General features: G+C 40.7%; 2 protein-coding genes across 5 annotated transcripts; one reads left to right on the top strand and one right to left on the bottom strand.

The window, feature by feature from the left end:
- The first annotated feature begins 883 nt into the window (after positions 1-883).
- Positions 884-7,098, top strand: LOC115751131 (peptide deformylase 1B, chloroplastic/mitochondrial). Of its 3 annotated transcripts, none has more exons than XM_030688873.2 (7): positions 884-1,188; positions 1,332-1,470; positions 1,694-1,886; positions 4,086-4,196; positions 5,045-5,107; positions 5,735-5,858; positions 6,473-7,098. In XM_030688873.2, the coding sequence occupies exons 1-6, from the start codon at positions 957-959 to the stop codon at positions 5,831-5,833; spliced, it is 837 nt and encodes a 278-aa protein (XP_030544733.1). In that variant the 5' UTR covers positions 884-956; the 3' UTR covers positions 5,834-5,858; positions 6,473-7,098. The 3 variants fall into 3 exon arrangements, with proteins under 3 accessions (XP_030544733.1, XP_030544732.1, XP_030544734.1); XM_030688872.2 differs by having other exon boundaries at positions 6,695-7,098; XM_030688874.2 differs by having other exon boundaries at positions 6,736-7,098.
- Positions 7,099-7,218: 120 nt separating this feature from the next.
- Positions 7,219-11,119, bottom strand: LOC115751130 (polygalacturonase At1g48100). 2 transcript variants are annotated; one of them, XM_048272868.1, is made up of 8 exons: positions 10,644-11,119; positions 9,558-9,689; positions 9,155-9,379; positions 8,984-9,025; positions 8,699-8,906; positions 8,147-8,337; positions 7,954-7,998; positions 7,680-7,801 (listed from the first exon to the last, which is right to left on the bottom strand). In XM_048272868.1, exons 1-8 carry the CDS (start codon positions 10,974-10,976, stop codon positions 7,799-7,801), a joined length of 1,179 nt encoding a protein of 392 aa, XP_048128825.1. In that variant the 5' UTR covers positions 10,977-11,119; the 3' UTR covers positions 7,680-7,798. The 2 variants fall into 2 exon arrangements, with proteins under 2 accessions (XP_030544730.1, XP_048128825.1); XM_030688870.2 differs by having other exon boundaries at positions 7,219-7,998; positions 10,644-11,116.
- Positions 11,120-18,708: the final 7,589 nt, after the last annotated feature.

Here is an 18,708-nt window from a genome sequence, read left to right on the forward strand (position 1 = left end):
TTGTTGTAAGCTAAAATTAGAAGATAAAATTATAATAAAGTGATCGTGTGGCCTAGTATAATCTTAAATATAGATCCACACACGATCACATTGTGTTTTGTATAAAATACTCATTAATTGAAAGATCGCGTGACCATTTGATTTGCAACTTCTAAAATTGATTTGATTTGCAATTAAGAAAGAATCAAGTGTTTTCAATTATTGTTGGTATGTGTTATGATTTTGTCTTCTAATTTTAACTTACAATAAAAACACACAAAAGTAAAAAAAGAAGAAGGGTTAATACTACGAAAAATCTCAAATACATTCAAATTTACCCAAAATTATTTTTTTGATCACGAAAAATCTCAAACTGATATAATTGTGATAAATTTATCCAAAACTATTTTTTGATCATAAAAAAACTCTAAATTGATACACTTGTGACAAATTTACCATAAACTAATTTTTTTAACCACAAAAAATCTCAAACCGGTATAACGGTAACAAATTTACCATTCATTAAATTGAATTAATATTAGGAAAAATTTCAAATTGATACTCCCGTGAAACCATAAAGTGTTACATCCATGAGTTCTCACGTGTCATCTAACTCACAAATTTGATAGTTAAATTTAACTAAAACTAATGGAGGGTAAATTTGTCATGGGTGTATCAATTGAGCGTAAATTTGTCACAAATATACTAATTGAAAATTTTTTATGATTAAAAAATAATTTAAAATAAATTTATCATAAAAATATTAATTTTTAGTCATATTAATAAAAAATAAAAAATCTTAAATATTTTTTCCACAAATTTCGTTTGTGGTCGTAAGCCGACCATCCCACCGTCAGACCTTGCGGAACGGTCAGCTTAGCAAACGCCTTTATTTTTCCAGACACAAAAAACTTCCGTCGCCGTCGCGCTTTAATCTACACGAGCACTTTCCGCCCTGCTTCTCGTCAGTCGCGGCCATGGCTTCTGCTGTTCGCCTCCACTTATCTTCCCTTATCATCTCTCACTCTCTCCTACCTCGTCTCAGCCTCCGTCTCCGCCCTCCTCCTCCGTCTACCTCCGGTCGGCTCCGTCGCTTCTCTTTGACACTTCCGTCCGCGCCCTCCGCTGTCCGGCACGAGCCGCCGTCGCTGCCGGTTCGCGCGCAGGCCAAGCGAGGCTTCTCATCCAAGGACGGCGATCTCGCTTCGGGTAAGTAGCTATTTCATTTAGTGCATATGCTCCGCTCATAGGTACCTGGGATTCGGTGCTTTTGTTCTTTCCCGAGTTGAGAGTTGGAGGAGTTTCGGGCATGTGAGATGCTTTTTTTTTCTCTTTCTCGGTTTACTTTTTAGCTGATGATATTCAATTCGAGGCTCCGCTTAAGATAGTGGAGTATCCGGACCCTGCGCTGAGGGCGAAGAACAAGCGGATTGGGACGTTTGACGACAATTTGAAGAAGTTAGTGGACGAGATGTTCGATGTTATGTACAAGTAAGCTCTTCATTCGCTTTAATGCGGCTGCTGATGTTGGTTGCGATGTTTTAGCGGGGATACTCTGTAGTCAGTGTTGCGGACGTTTGTTTAATGATCACTTGGTCGTTGTCACTCGAGTCTGTCTCTGTTCTTGTCATGCCCCTCCTAGTCATTGTCGGATGCTTAAAGAAAATCCTTACGCAATTACATGGGTTGAATGCTATGGCTTCCTTTTCTGCAGAACTGATGGTATTGGACTCTCGGCGCCCCAAGTAGGGATTAATGTCCAACTCATGGTGTTCAATCCCGTTGGCGAAAGCGGGGAGGGAGAGGAGATTGTTCTTGTGAATCCAAGAATAATTAAATATTCCAAAAAGATGGTGCCCTTCAATGAAGGTTGCCTCTCATTCCCTGGTATTTATGCTGACGTGCAGGTATATTTCTTACTTCTAGCTGCAGCGTTGGTGTTGGACTTCCTTGAGTTGAAATGCTACTTATAGGAGAGAATGGATTTTTTGGATGACATGGCTTGGCTCTTGAGAGTAATGGCTGAAATAGTTGGATCTTACCATTGGCAAGTCTTAAGGCAGAAGCCAGGAAGAAATTAGGAGAGGGAAGGCAATTTTTTACTATAGTTTCATTGAAATTTATATGTAGTTTACTATTTTTCTCGTCAACATACCTGTTTTCCCATTGTTTATGTATGTGATCTGGAGGACGCTGATCTGTGTGACATGTGAGCTGGTATAAACATTGTTGTCATTTCTACATGGATGATAGTTATGTTTTGCAATGTCTTATAGAAGAAGCTTTTTTTCTTTTTGGGCCAAGATATAATTGTGGACTTGTGGCAACTTGACTCCCACCAGTTAGAATAATGGCGCATGTGGAAGAGTATAAACTGAAAACAATCAGTTGGCCATACGAGATCTCAAGTGCATGAAAAGAAAGACTGGCAGGGACGCCTAAAGGGTATGACCTTACAGGTTGGACTAGCCTATACTTACTAGATAGCACATACAGCCATAAACAGTAAGATAATTCAACAAATTGGCTAAATATTTTGTATTCATATCTTATCTAAGTTATGTACATCACTCCTTAGTTACACCAGTTACTCTGGGAGGATTGCGAGGGAAGGTGATCTACTCATGAGTACTAGAACCACCAACAAACTCCATCACTATCTGTACAACCCTCAGTTCTTTTCTTAGGCAAACATCATAACAATGCCTGCACTAGAAACTGCGTCGTTCTCCGTATCACTAGCCTAACCATCCACATCAAAATGGTGAGGTGCAATAGGACCTATCCACCCAGTTATGCCATGATGATACACAACTTTGAATTTGAATGCGAGTCTTCCGACGAGTGGTCTCTCGTCCACATAAACCCTAGAGCGAATAATTTTATAGCGGATTCATAATGGGCTGTTGGGTCGGACCTCGGTATATTCTTCTGTGGACCGACTTATCCATAAGGGTTTGCCATAAAAGTGTTGCTGCATGGGGGTCAGTGGATCTGGCATACTATTATTCTGAAAGATATTTCAACAAACGGAGTGAGTATTAAACCCAACAAGTAGGAACACTAATCCAAATGACTAAACCATCTATAGAATCACGAGATCGCAGGTAAGTCGGCCATTATTAAACACAAACCATATACAAAGCTCGGGGTCTCAAAATCATACCAAATTGAGCTCATTACAAATCAAGATCGGTCGTTGCTCAACGCTCACAATGCCAACCATAGGTAGTCTAGTAGTAAGGATTAGGGATCTATTTGCCTTAGACTCAAGCTCGAAGAAAACGGAGGTTGGATTGCTATGCGGACGAGCTCGGGTTGCCTTTACTCCTTAGCGTGACCCACTTTGGGCAACACCAAGCTCCTCGAGCCGGCATTGACAACCACGGGTTCAGCGAAATGGCGAGAGTTTGGCACAGCTTCGGTGGACGACGCGGTGAGGGGAGTAATGAAGATTGAAGATGAGGAATGAGGGGAGGGGCTGTTCGGCTGGTGGTAATCCAAAACCGAAAGTGAGGAGAGAATATATATATACGGGAGAGGTAGGCGGTCGGTGTAGGAGGTGGTGGTGGCAACATGGCAGTCCTTGCCACGTGGGGGCTGAGGTGTTGCAAGAAGAGAGAACGGTGAGGGATGAGTTGTCGACGACGTGTCGCAATCGGAGGTGATGATTCGCCAGCGATGTGTCGTCACAAGAAGGAAGGCTGAGGTGGCGACATATGACGAAGAGGTGGCGGTTGAGTCAGCAATGAGGTGTTGCTGCGGAAATCGAGTCGTCGCCAAGATGTCATTAGATGGAGAAGGCTGATGTGGTGCTGAAGGTGCGTGTCATGTGTCGCCTTGGTTGCCGTGCGTCGTCCCGTTCTTGATCGGGTTCCAAATTTTGCACCAACCCTATGAGACCAAGTTCAATGTACGATGTGTCCCCGTCGCTCTGTCTTTAATCTTTACCTGTCACCGGCTATTATTCGTGCTAAATACTCATTGCGACGACTCTTTAATCTTGCAGAGAGAAATTGGTTGTTTTTTGCAGTGATACTTTTTCTTAGTGAATCTATGAAGTTTTATTTGCTTGTCAGAGTAAATCTGTCTTGTTTTACATGCAGAGACCAGAAAGTGTGAAGATTGATGCTCTGGATATCAGTGGGGCAAGGTTTACTGTCAGCTTATCTGGTCTTCCTGCAAGAGTTTTCCAGCATGAATTTGACCATTTGCAGGTAGGGCTTTTTGTGACATCATATCGTGTACTTCTAAAAATGGTTTGTATTTACTTTTAAAAATGCTTCAGGTACTCCAGACATCTGTGTACTTGTGGTGTGATATTTTTTTAGAATATTATCACAAAACTTGCTATGTTCTTGCTAATTAATAAAGTACAAGACAGCGAAAAATGTATTGGACAGCATGTAAAAGATATTTGGCTGTAGTCATGTACTTCTTGGACTTTGATGCTACTATCTTCTGCATTATTTAATGAGCGCAATTAATGAAATTGGTAGTTGACAACAAAGGTTCTAAAGCTGGATACTACTGTGTGAATGCCCAGTTGCTAGTTTGTGAGAAGAAACTAGTTGCATTTTGGAGGAAGGATGATCACATAACTGTTACATCTTGCAGTTGCTATCGGACATTTTTTGAAGAAATTATTGGAGCATTTGTTGAAACAACATGGCTACAATGCATGACGAGTTTAGATTTGCATACACAAAACCACAGTGGATCACTGGGGGCCTAAACTGGTTATGCATGAAAATACCTACTCTTAGTTTGAGCAAAATATTTTACACTAGTTTGGCCCTCCTGTCTGTTACGCTGGCAGGGGCAAGCAATTAGTGAAAGAAAATGGTTTGGCCATTGATTCTCAGCATACATAATTTTCTACTTCTAACCATATCTTGGGTTGAAGGTGTCAAGAGATGATCCTCTGTTTCTTACCTTATAAGTGAGCCTTATCGTGCCCATGTAGATCATGTCCCAGAGAAGGGCTTGATTTTTCATGTCAAGGCATTCTACACATTCATGGCTATTGTGAATCTATTCTTATAAATAAAATAATTTGTTGCAGGGGATTGTCTTCTCTGATAGAATGACTGAACAAGTTCTTGACAGCATACATGCAGAGCTGGAGGTGAGTTGATACATGCTTGTTGTGGGTCATTTCTGGTTTGTTCAATTATCGAAATATCTGCCATGGTCAAACTCTGAAGTTATCCCCATGAAATGCTCTATGCATGTTAAGTATCAACTTGATTTTGTTTTTCCCTTGAGAAAAAATGTACCATTTTGGGAATTCCTCATTTGGAGACATCATCTTTCCTTGAATGAGGCAACTTATATGCCTGATGATTGCTTTCAGAAACTGAAATGCTTTCTACTCTAGATGTTATCGATTTTCAGTTTATTAACTTTCTAGTCTTCTCTATTTGCTATCTCTGTGAGAATTCTTTTCAGATTATTTATCCGAAAGAGAAATCTCCTGTATTTATTCAGAATAGGCATGTCTCTTGTTGAATTCAAAAAAAGATGATTAATTGCTTTTGCTTAAAGGCTGTTAGAGGGTCCAGTGTTTCTTAGACATGGAGGTTTTAACAGGGTCAGGGCATTTGACATCTTGCATTAATAGAAGAATTTTTGGGTACTTGTTTGCTTGTGCAGCTCTCATCTCTTTTTATGCATCTTCATTTTCTTCTTATGTTTTTATGCATCTTCATTTTCTGCTTATGTTTTCATTATCAAAATTGTGATGCTTGTCCAGGCCTTGGAGAAGAAGTATGAGCAGAGGACAGGATTGCCCAGTCCTGAACGGATAGATACACGTAGAAGGAGGGTAGCTATTGGTTTTGGCAAGTCATGATTTTATCTGAGGCTTTGATACTCAGGTGAGTACAGCAAAGCTGGAGCTTATATTTTTGGGTCAAAGGACTATTAATGAAGTATCATGGAATTTTGAGGCTGAAGTGGATGGCTTTCTATAAGCAGAAAAGCTCACCTTATATGCAAACCCAGTCAGAATAAGCCAGAACCTGAATACAGAAGTTTTTAACTTTTGCTAGTGATTCCGTGCTATAAATGGCCTAATTATGATATATTTTTATTCTTGAGTGCATATGTATTTTGAGACAATCATAAGGTTTTGTACATTACATTTGTTTTTTAGGCAAGACAACATATATTTGAGAATCTTTTTCTCTTGTGGTTTTTTAAACTTCCAAAACATCTAATTTACTTATAGTTGTTTTATTTTGATTTCATTATTCATGGGAAAGTTTAGAGGACAAGTTGACGGCCATAACTTCATTCTAAAGGAAGAACTGCCCATTCTAAGAAAAGTTTGGCTTGAATGTGATCGGATGCTTGATCTTGTGGTTTTATGAGCTTCCAAATTGTCTAGTTTACTTGTAATTGTATTCAGTTCAATTCTATTAGTACTAGTGCAAGTTTAGGCCCTCTGTTACATTTATGTCTTATGTAACTTAGTATATGGAGTTGACAGAGGAAAGCAGAGAAGCAGCTAAGTGCCTGTTTTGGCCATAAAAGAAGAAAAGAAATTAAAAGAGTATCGATGTCCACACCTGTGGGGTAAATTAGTGTGAGCTGGTCTTCACTAAAGTGCTGAGATAATTACTGTTTTCCTCAGTTTTGTGGCGCCAATTTGCTTTTGTTGGAATAACAACTAACTGTGAAACTTGCGGCAATGTTTCTGGGGTTATTGCAGAATGATAACTCAGAGGGATAATTCTCGGGAGTAATTTCCAGGAAGCAACTGATTTAGATATTTCTTTTTCATTTGGAAGAGTGGGAAGATGCACGGTGCAGGTAGCGGAGGATCAGAAGTCAACAAGTTAGCAGGCAACGTGAATTGATGTTTTGGTTGTAGATTTTCTCATGATTGAGAGCAACATACATGAGTTGTAAAGGATTGAGACTGTAAAGATTTGTGTCCAGACTGGGTCCGTGGTTCTCATCTTTTGAATGTGCTTGTATAATCCTGCGAGGGAAGTGCCGGGTTGTCTCTCCAATTGAATATTTGGCTGAAATATTCATCATGGTTGGTAATGGACGCATGAGTTGTAAAGGCTACACTTGGTTATCAGAGAACATTTATGCAATTAATTGTCCGCACTTCCTTATATTTTCCATCACAAATCACCTTCTAATATGTAGCTGTACACCTACAAACAGGCAATGTCAGACTGAACACATTAGTTTTAAACTACCGCTTGTTCTTTTGTTTGTCTACCCTGGCCATGAGATAGGTCCATCTGGTTTTCTCGAAGGATTCTATGTTTCATCTTGGTGTTTGTCTATTATTCAAGGTTGATATTATATGAGTCCTGATATTATATTAGTCCATGGTTCTCATCTTTGAATGTGTTTGTGCGATTCTGGGAGGAAAGTGCTTGGTGGTCTCCGACAAATAGAATATTTGGCTGGAATCCACTGTTAAAATGGAAAAAGTATCTCTGTACTCCTGTATATTCATGTGTAGAAATACAATTCTATCACTAGAACATGATGATTCCCTTACATGTGTATATTTCCATATAGTTCCTCCCTACATAGTTGGCCAAATATGGCTGAAGAGATCACTCAAAGCCTAAGGTATGTATATCTAGCAGAATTCTTTGCCTAAACTCAGCATGGAACAAGCTGAGATGGTAAGTTTGATGGCTTTCCTTTCTGTAAGCAGCTGATTGGAGGTTCTGAGGTGGTTTTCAACTCACCATATGTCTCCCAGCAGAAGGGATCATACAAGTGGCTGCCTTGAACTGATTTCAACTCTATGCTTGTAAGAGACACGCCGATGCAAGGCAAGCTGTCACTGCAGGCAAAATGTACAGGTTGCACCGTGTAAGTTCCTTTTATGTTCATGTAGTTTATGCCTGAAATTGCTACAGCCGCTGTTTCATTCTTGCATTTTTCTTGGTCACAGTAGAACTGGTCAATCATAATAGGAGTGTGAACCTCAGATACTTGGATGTTTGAGAACATGATATCTTGTACAGATCCTGAACCTCCCTGATTCCAAAAAAAAAAAAAAAACAAGAAAGAAAAGTTTATCAATTTTGCCTTGCTGCAGTTTGAAGTTGAGTTGTTACTGTTTTGTCAATGAAGTGGACAATCGAAAAAGGTTGTAGAGGTCATTATTGGATTAGGGTCTTTTTACCTGCCATGTCTTTATCCTGACCCCCGTTAATGTTCCAGTAATTATTGTGTCTCGGATGGTTACATTTGAGACACAAGCTTTAGTGTTGTCCTTTCCTAGTCCTCCTATACTGATACCATGTCCTGGTCCACAATTTACATTGTGTATGTATACATTGGAGCATCCAGTCTGTATTGATACACAGTCATCTCCTGCAAAAAAAAAAAACTGGTACTCAATTATCGTTTCTAGTTTAAGGATCCTTTGGAAAAAATGGGGAGATCCTTCCTTCAAAGGTCTGTGTATTGTCGAGCGACTTTTGGGCGGACTAATTCTGAGAAGACTTTTGTTAATGGGTACCCAGGGGCATTTGTTAAGCATTCAATTAAGAAACTTGATAGTTTTCAAAGCATCACTGTTCTTGTGTTATGCAAAATCAATGTTTTAAAAAGTGAATTATTCTAAATTAAGTATGCTTAACCAGTGACCTGGGGGCACTCGTTAACATCAGGTGCTTGTGGTGCCCCTGAAGGAAGGATACACTGCTTTGGTGTTAGGAAAATGGAGGATTACCGCACGCAATATCTGTGCTGTAAATCAGCACATTCTGGGAATTCTGCAGATGGATTCCATCAGTGTTGGGACTGTCTCCTGGGGAAGATATAGTAACACCAAAAACCTGGACATCTGTGCAAGAGTCGAACTTTAGGTGGGTCTGAGGGCTGTTCTGTATAGTTATCCCGTTGACTGCTACATCAGAGCTTCCATAGAACCTAAGTGCCTGCATGCCAAGATCACATTGTTTTAGGAGTTTACTTCTGTTCTGTGGGATTTTGAGGTGGAAAGACTGGAAATTACCGTGGGCTTGGTGCTTGGCATTTTACTTAGATTAGTACTTATCTGCAGCATGTTTGAAAATAGTCGATAAGTTTCAAGAACTGTGGTTAGGCTTTTAACTGGAACTATGCATGCTAGTGGGTAAAATATAACCAATAGGAAAAAGTGTATGTGTAATATGCACTGAGTTACCATATCGGTGGAGCTAATTGTTGAATTTTGGGCTGTGGAGGAGACCGAATCCAACTCATCCGTTGGATAAACAGTGGCTGAATCATTCCACCAAACAGAGCCTTGTCCGTCAATGGTGCCCTTTCCCTTAATTTTGATCTTTGTGAGCTTTGTGAATTCAATCCATTGGAGGAGACCTGATCCCCAAGCCTGAGAGCTTGTTGGAGCAATTATCTTGCCATCTAACTGTATAGAAGACAAGTTACAGAAGTATGGCTATCCCGTGGAATTCTATCCTAGATTTTCTTCTCACCAAATCTTCTACAAGGTTTTGAACCCGATTAATGCCTCAGCCAGAATTGGTCCAATGCCGAATGTTGATATCTAATGAAGTTAACTGGCAGGAATGGGATGTTAAAGTTACCTGAAACACAATGCCTGGTTTGCAATTAGGCCCTGAGAAAGAGATTGGCTTGACCATAAACACGGACCCAGATGGGACCACCAGTGTTGATGCCGCCACTTGACATGCTGCTGCCCATGCTGCTTCAAATGCCTGTCCAGTTGACTTAATTAGGTTATATTTTTTAAAACCGTAAAGACTCTTAAATCACATCCCTGCTTATTATGCTGCTGCATGAGCTGCTTCAAATGCTGTTTCAAGGTTTTCAATATTTTACTAATTGTTGTTTTGAGGTTTACTTCCTGTTTCAAATTATTTACTGATTGTTGTTTTGAAGTTTTTTATTATGCTGCTGCCCAAGCTGCTTCAAATGCCCGTCAGTTTGACTCAATTACTTTTTATCCTAAAACCCATAAACTCTTAAATGACATCCCCGCTTTTTCTTTAAGTTTCAAACAAAATAAAAATTGATCCAACTATTTTTCAATTATTTACTGATTGTTTTTTCGAGGTTTACTTCCTGTGCCCATGAAGCATCTCCTGGCCAAACTATCGGCCACATTCATTTCCCCTAGGTCTGCCTTGTTGAGCATCAGTACAAATGGTGCGGCACCTGTTAAAAATTACAGTGACTACTGATTTCTTTCTGGATAAACTGTGATTACTGACACCGCTTGGTTTAAACTGTGACCCATGAAGCATCTCCTGGCCAAACTATTGGCCACATTCATTTCCCCTAGGTCTGCCTTGTTGAGCATCAGTACAAATGGTGCGGCACCTGTTAAAAATTACAGTGACTACTGATTTCTTTCTGGATAAACTGTGATTACTGACACCGCTTGGTTTGAGTTCTACAATTTGAATTGTGGAGGTTGGCAGTTCTATGCATATGCACTGCCTGGGTGTTGCCTGGTGGGCTATGTAAGATCATTTAGCCCCAGCACACACTAACCATCCAGCAGGCAATGCTGCTCTATACTACTGTTGTTTTCTTGCGATGTTCTCTTGTCAGATTTTCGACCCACAACTGCTTGAGAGCAAGGCGGAAGAACAGGTCTGATTTGCAAAGAAAATATACAGTTGAAAGCTTTTAAGAATAATAATCACCTTCGTATCATCAGCATGTCCATCCCCTTTGGCACCATAGTCCAGCACATTAAAGGTGGTAGTACGCCCTGAACTTCCTGCTAAACTTGTCATAGTATCTTGAGGAACAGTGTACCCATCTCCGTTCACCTTTGGCGAAAGGCGGTTGTGATGTTGGCAGTGGTGTCGGTGTCCACCTCGATGACCTTGTCCTTTTTTAAATTGGCAAGCTTCGCTGTGCCTCCAATGCTTGCCTTCTCTGCCATAGCAAGTCCCCAAACTTGCACTCAAAATGAAAATGGCAATGAGAAGGAGGATGGTGTCGTCCTTCGGATTTATCTTAGCCATCCTCATGTGTGTGGTCAATGAAGCAGAGGGAGGGAGGGAGGGAGGGAGGGAGGGAGGGAGGCAGATGTTTGAAGGAGTATAATAAACTAAGGGTGGCTGATGAAGAGGATGTTGGTCACTCTATTTATAAGCAGGAAGCGTCGCTGAGCATGAAGAACTCGGATTCATTGCACTGTGTGACCATGTGCCCCACAGTTTAACAAGAGTAGTTTGAAGGAGTATATTAAACTAAGGGTGGCTGATGAAGAGTATGTTGGTCACTTTATTTATGAGCAGGAAGCATTGCTGAGCTTGAAGAACTCGGTTTGTTGTGCTGTGCGACCACTTGCCCCGCAGTTTGGCAAGAGTATGGAGCGTACCTTTCGCTTTCTGTGATTTTCCTGACTCTTTTGGCTTGTGACTTTTTGAATTCGTTAAACAAATGGAATGTACATTGTCACTACCGTTAAATAGGACAAGTATGGTAGGAATTCTAAACTGGGGTTAGAACAATGTTCGTGCTGTCTGTTAGGCCGTAGCTCTCTTTTCTCTGTTTGATTGTCATAACCTGAGTGGCTCATGTCGAGATTGCCTGTATCTGAATCAGTTGTGATTCTGTCCAGGTTTCTTCAAGTTGGCCTCGGCATGTGATGCCGGTGATTCCGCGCCCGACCTTTTTTCAGGACATCGACTTTTTATTTTTATTTTAATGATGTGTGTAGTGAATGCAATTTGTTCTTGATTAAGAATGCTTAATATGTAGGTTTGAGGTACTCGTGGCCTTGTCTAGATTTAAGAGATAGAGCTCGGTGGAGAAGAAGTGGTGGGAATGGGATTGGATTTCCATGATGATCCGGCTGTCGAATGCATATGCAGTTAGGCTCTTCTTTTCTTTCCCCAACCGATTTGTCTCTACCGTTAACAATGAACTCGTGACTCTCTGTTTTTGTCTTACATTAAATCACATGTTGTAGACCCACTATTCGTTTTCGCATGATGTCACTGAAGGAGATAGATGAATTAAGCAATCGGGTGAAGGTTGAACTTATTACCTCTTCTGTAAGACCGGCCGCAGAGCAAGTCAATAGTTAAAAAGAGTGCTTCGATTTCATTTACTGAGGAATTCCATATAAATCTTACACAAATGCACGGTTGGTGTAGTTTGTTCCTTGCGTTTTACATCGTTTCGCCGCTCCTGACCGCGTAATTGGTCCACAAGCCATATTGTTTTGTGTAACTGGGTAAGATGGGTCAATATGCACGGAGATCGGTCTGTTGACCTATGATCAGAAATAATTCAATGCGACCTTGCTGCTATGTTAGTTCGAAATATTGAACATGTTCTAAATCATTCGAACTGTAATCGCATCGGAATTTGACACTAGCCCAATAAAATGAATCCTCGTTGATTTGGCAAATGGGTGATTCCGATTCTGAGGATCATGTGGAGCCATGGCTCCATCCTATTCAATAACGAGATGAGATGTAGATCTGGGTTCTTCTTAACCATGATGCCATGAGAACATGACAAGCACACGTGATCCATAGTTAACAATTAAGTATCAATCGATGAATGCCATTAACCGTTAGTTTACCAACATTTGGCAAAGCCTCACGTAATCCGAGCTGGCTTGCCAGATCAGACATATGATACTATTCATGAACATACGCCTTGGTAGAATTCAATCTATTTGAAATGACCTCGACAAGATTATCCGAACATGATACAAAGCGGAGCTCCAATCGAACGCATGATACCGTTTCTATCGTCGGGCGGAATCTGATCGATAAAAGCATGACATGAGATATCGAAATTTCCAAGAGGTGATATCATCTTAATCTTGCCTGCATGATGGGGTCCGAGTCGCCGTCAACTCTTGTTAGTGTTGCGGAGATATATAAATTAGCTAAACAACTCAAGTTGTATAACACGAAAAAAGATTGAATTATTGAAGATGGTTACGGGGAATAAGGCCGCCATAAGCGGCAAGGGACAAGGCAAAATCTTCCAGATTTTGTGTGCTGAGGTAGATTACAAAGATGAAGAGATGCTTCATTTGGACAAAACGGGTTAGCTAACTTGTCCTCCTTGCCAATGACGCTTCTGTTGGTGAATGTTCTCTGGCCGCACGGCTGAACAAAAGGATGCCAAACCGATAAAACAGTTATAATAGAATAATATAATGATGACTCACTTTGATTGGCACCAAAAATTGGATAAATCTTTTAGGCCCTCCTAGAAATCAAGTACCCCTTTATTCAACTAATCACGAGAACTTCAAGTATTGTTTAAGTGTCTCTCTCTCTCTCTTTTTTTTTTTTTTGCCTCGGAAAAAGACTTTGAACGGGATCGAGATGTCCTCAGCCATGGGTGGAATGTTAGGTTTAATGCGCTAACGAAGCACCAATTCTGCACCGGCGAGCCCGGTGCCATAGCCGCAAGCCCCACCGGATGTGAGTGGGGAAACCCAAAACCGGCTATACAAGCTAAGCTTAGTTCCGCCCTTCATGCACTCATCGAGGTTTCCTAAGATCGATGGTAGACTGGGGAATTGAATCCGAAAACTCTTCGGCTGGCAAGCCAAGTCCTGGACTTTCTCGACCAGTTCGCCCCAGCGAGAGGAATCGTGAAAAACCACGAATCCTAAATTTTCCGCTGCTTCGACAAAACTATTATCAAATCACGGGATTCGCCTCCTCAAACCACGTTATTGAAAACTCAGACGTTGCAAATATTCGACTCCGACGTTGTTGTACGTTGCCTTCCTGATTTGCCAAGTCCAGAAAACGACTCGAGCGCGAGATTTTTGCCTCAGTTCGGGTATAGATACGCCGCACTTGGAGGATGATCTGGTCATGCTCACGCACGCGCGGGTCATCCTAGACTTGCCATTCTATTTTCCTGTTAAGCCCGTGAAGCTTTGACATCGCCACATCACATCATCGCTGTCTAGGCTGCGTCCTCTTTCATTTTCCAGCGTATTAAAAAGCTCGTCTCCGATCAAATGGACGACGTAGTTGCTTGTCGTGTTAGCCAGGCCGTGAACGTCTCGAGAGAACGACTAGTGCGATTCTATGGCGAGATACCCTTTAGTGTCTCGACCTTCATTTCGTTTTGCCCAGAAAGAGAGAAAGCAAATCCTTGCTCTAAGGTGCGTCCCATAAAAAAGGCATCGACCTATACCGAGAAACAATTTTGGCCATCGTTAGAGCTTTCGTCAAAGCTAGCGCCGGACTCGATCAGGGCGTCGGGGCAGTCGACGGATATCAGGCCGTACGATCCTGATTGCAAGGGATGGGACTTGAACCCCGGATCAGGCGCATACCAATTTGGTGCTGGGGTCCGTATGGTTTTTGGACTCTTCCACCTTAACAACTCAGCTTTTAGACGAGGTTCGCCGGAGATCCGGGTCACAAGAGCACACCATCTGATCTTCTAGATTACGTAACGACTGTGTCATTGACTTCACAACGTCCCACCATCGAGAAAGACGGGCTCGCAATGAATGACGATGAATGAGCTTTTGCTGAATTGCTTGTCGTGCTGGGATTTCTAAGTTAAGCAGGGGGTTTCTCGCATCTTCTTCCATCTTCCTCGATATCCCTATCTTTCACCTTTAAGATTCTTCAAGACTTTTTCGGCAATTTTGTGAACTTCATCCAAGCGCTTCGCAAGTCTTTGCAACTCCTCTCTCACTACTTTCCGTTATGATGTACATGTGAGTTGTGTTAGAAAAGTTTGGCGAACTGACATGGTGTTAAGCAATCGTCAATAAATGACGTAAATGTAAATAAGGAAGTGGCTTTTATTGTTCGGCAAGGGCAAAGGCCTCCTATTCCTCTAGACAGGACAGATGGGATTCTTGCTTCCATATGCCACCCGCTGAAACTCTTCGTGCCTTTTTAACCTATTAGTGTTCTATTTGTGCCTTTTCAATCTATTAGTGTTGTTGTTGTATAGTTATGGCATTGGAGACGCCGAGCTTGCACTGCATTTTGGCAAAGCCGTAGTTACTATAGAGAAATATTTCGGTGTGTGCTCATTGCCTATGATGATGAGAGTTTCGGTGATCGGCCGCGATTGTCCTATGATTATATGACAAATCCTTCTTGTGGAAGGAGGGAGCTGCTCGAGGATAAACCAAGTTGATTTACTTTTTAAATTTACACTATATTGTAACGCTTTGTGATTGATTTTTTCTTGAAATTATGTACATCTTTTTTAATTGAAAAAAAAAATAATTGTCTTGACTTGGACATACATCACATAGTTAAACAGTGGAAATTGAAAACACGAAGGACCAAATCTCCTTCAATGAAACTCATTTTTGAATAGCCAATTAGGTTGGACTTTGGGAAAAGTATCAAAAAAGTCATAAACCTATTGCATTTGTACTAATTCGGTCATAAATCAATTTAGTCCTAATTTTTTTTTGCATTGTTATCAATTGAGTCCATATGGGTAGTTTTTGCTAGGAATTGCTAACGTGAATACCAGCGATCTGACGTGGCACGACCAATTCTGACATGGACATTTTATAATAATATTTTAATAAAATTTTTGAATTTTAATTTATTTTAATTTTTTCTTTTCTTTTCTATTCTTAATGTTTTTTTTTGTTGAGGGCCGAGAAGGGCCGCTAGCCATAGGCAAGGCTTAGACTCGAAGAGGGTTGTAACTAGGGGTGAGCATGGTTCCGGGGTAGAGCTGAGAACCTGGAACCGGAACCTGTAGGATCCGGTGCGGTTCCGGGTTCCAAGGTATGTAGGGTAGGTTCCGGGTTCCAAAAATTGAGGAACCTGTTCCAACGGGTAGGTTCCAGGTTCCATTACACGGAACCTGGAACCCGGACCATAGATCCCGAAATAAATTTTTATATTTTTCTTGGTATATATTTTTGCACAATCCTACAATGTTCTATGGCGTCCGATGATGAGTGTATAATCCGGAGCCAAACAAATTTTTAGGTTTTAGGTTCCAAAAAATGATAAACGTGTTCAAACGAATTGGTTTCAAGTTCTAAATGTAATTTGTACGAAACCTAAAACCATTCACCTCTACTTTCTTTTAGATGTTGTAGCGTTCACTCTTATTTTGCTTAACTAAAAATGAAAAATGAAAAGAAAATAAAAGAAATTGATAGGTTCTTGGGTACCCTAGAACCGACCCTAGAACCTGTGACGGGGTAGGTTCCAGGTTCCAAGGTGTGACGGGTAGGTTCCGGGTTCCAAAAAATGAGGAACCTGTTCCTACGGGTAGGTTCCAGGTTCCGGGTGGAACCCGTAAGGAACCTGGAACCGCTCACCCCTAGCCGTAACACCCTTGCCTAACCCTAGGGATGAGAGGTTTCTAATTCCTTTACGGTTCTACATGAAACTTGGAACCTACTAGTCGGAATCGATTTCTCATTTTTCGAAACCTAAAACCTTTCCTGCATACCATGAAACCTAAAACCTGGACTTTCATTCTATCGTTGGAGACAGGGCACGGTACACCAAATTCCGTTGTGTCTCGTCTCGAACGGGGCAATATTTCCCCTTGAAATGGGCATTTTTGGTGGCACGCATGACGCTTGGATTATGATTCTACAATAGTTGTAGAACATGAAAGAGGTCTAAAGTAGAGTGATTCATAGATCTTGCGAAACTTTAACCATTTTATATTTTATCCTGGCCCCAGCCCGCCTCATACGCAATCCCATCTATCTCCGAAATTGTCAATTCTATAGACTCCTTGAATGCACTAGTTAGGGACAAATTTTCCCACACACTATCAACATAACACCTCCTCGATGGCATTTACATTAATCAATTGGATGCTCACTACTCTTTGAATAATCTCGATTTTCCTCTCTTTTTCTCGGACAGTGTGCCGTAAATGCGAAATTTATATTTCCTTCGAAATAGAAATCGCATCTTGAAAAACCCTTGGAATTGTCCTATCGTTTCCTAGGCGAGAAGACGACAGAGCACGACCTCGGTTTTCCTAAAAGATTTTATTCGGTGACGGGCTAAATTTACCTTTCTGGTGATTATGGTCTTCGACCGGCTTATTACTTAAACCGACTAAAAGATGTACATGATCATTAGACCCTTAATTCGTATGATTTAGGAAAAGTCGAACTTTTGTCTCTCGTTGCCTGCTCAGAAATTTTATTTTTTTTTTGGGTCAAACATTGCCTGCTAAATTTTTTTTTTTGGGGTCTCTCGGTGACGGACTAAATTTTTTTTTTTGGGTTGAACATTATGGTCAAAATTTTTTTTTTTTTTTTTGGGGTCGAACATTGCCTGCTCTCCTTACCCAAAAAAACATTGCCTGCTCAAATTTTTTTTTTTGGGTCAGAAAACATTGCCTGCTCAATTTAAGTGGGGCATTTATACTTGGGTTTGAATCCTAACTGCCCCTGCCAGCCATGTTTCTGTTTTCGGGTATTTGGAGGATCCGCTAATTAATTTTAAGCCCGGTCCACATTTGAGTAAAGGCACTTTCGGGTCAAACTGTGATAGGGCCCGACGGGAGCAAGTCTTGTCTTAAGCCCGTCTCTAGATTTCTTTAGATTAAAGCCCGAAGTTATCTTACCATTAAGGGTTAATGCCACGAAAACCTCAAACTTATACGACAAATTTTTCTCAAACTAATTTTTTAATCAAAAAAAGATTTCAAAGTGGTATGCCTGTGGTAAATTTGCCTAAAACTAACCTTTTGACTACTAAAAACCCTATCTTGACATACTCACCACGAATTCGCCTTTTCGTAAAATTAGATTGATATCATGAAAAACTTTAAACTGGTATACATGAGACAAATGGCATGTAAAAATCCCAAACCGGTATCTTGGCCAACTATCATGTGTCATCTAACTCAGCAATTCGATTGTAAAATCTAATAGAAGATAAATTTATTCTTATTTTGTTCTTTTTTTAGGTAATGCTGCGTGGAAGTAGAATCGTGAGAAAAAGAATCGCCTCACTAAAAGTTTAAAAGTTTGCTACCTCCATCTTAGCATACACTTATTACTATATAAAAAAGAACATGTAGTCCAAAAACCGTGGTTAGAAAAATTCTTATGTTCTTCCCATTTCAATGTCGTGTTAAGATATGGATGCTCGATCTCTGAGTTTGGACGTGGACCGAGCTTTCTCTATTGTTGTTTTTAGCGCCTCGACGGCATATCACATGACCGGGCAAGACTTTTATCACATCACCACTTTGACCAGCTAGATTCACATCTTTTAGCTTGTGCATGCTCTTAAGTAACTATCTTGCACCCATGAATTGCTAAGAAGCTAAGCTGAACCCATCATGCATTGACTTTTGTATTGAATTCTTCCCTGCCGTGGGGCTTCCTATGCATTGACTTGTCAACGCTCAACATTCAGAGGACACCTCAGAACCCTGTTTCTTGACAATCACAATCTCCACTTTCTATGAAATGCCTAGATTTTTGACTTTCTTTATGAATATAACTAGGTCAGGTCAGTTGCTGTTTTTTTTTTTTTTCATTCACATCTCGTCTGATATGTTTTCTCAAACGATCTTAAGACCCGTACAAATGAAAAGATGATATTGACGAATGACGAGTCTGGTTAATAAATAAGGTAATCCTTTTTTTGAGATTGGCTTTTCACTGTCTCAAATAAAAACCCACTGAGCTCCTACTCTTGAAGGCTGTTGCTCCGTTTCGATACTCACGTACGGTCAACTTAAGATGCTCAGTTCATCAAAGCTAGTTTTGGCCGAAGGCGAATGAAATCCGTT

This window comes from Rhodamnia argentea, chromosome 11 (assembly GCF_020921035.1).
Source record: "Rhodamnia argentea isolate NSW1041297 chromosome 11, ASM2092103v1, whole genome shotgun sequence".
NCBI classification, from domain to species: Eukaryota; Viridiplantae; Streptophyta; class Magnoliopsida; order Myrtales; family Myrtaceae; genus Rhodamnia; species Rhodamnia argentea.

What these genes read in the sequence shown, in the direction of transcription:
- LOC115751131 (XM_030688873.2), top strand. Translation starts at nt 957, where the DNA reads ATGGCTTCTGCTGTTCGCCTCCACTTATCTTCCCTTATCATCTCTCAC. An exon ending in ATGTTCGATGTTATGTACAA is followed by an intron (nt 1,471 to 1,693) that starts GTAAGCTCTTCA and finishes CCTTTTCTGCAG; the next exon opens with AACTGATGGTATTGGACTCT. An exon ending in GTATTTATGCTGACGTGCAG is followed by an intron (nt 1,887 to 4,085) that starts GTATATTTCTTA and finishes TTTTACATGCAG; the next exon opens with AGACCAGAAAGTGTGAAGAT.
- LOC115751130 (XM_030688870.2), bottom strand. Translation starts at nt 10,976, where the DNA reads ATGAGGATGGCTAAGATAAATCCGAAGGACGACACCATCCTCCTTCTC. An exon ending in CAATTAGCTCCACCGATATG is followed by an intron (nt 9,026 to 9,154) that starts GTAACTCAGTGC and finishes AACATGCTGCAG; the next exon opens with ATAAGTACTAATCTAAGTAA. An exon ending in TGCCAAGCACCAAGCCCACG is followed by an intron (nt 8,907 to 8,983) that starts GTAATTTCCAGT and finishes CTTGGCATGCAG; the next exon opens with GCACTTAGGTTCTATGGAAG.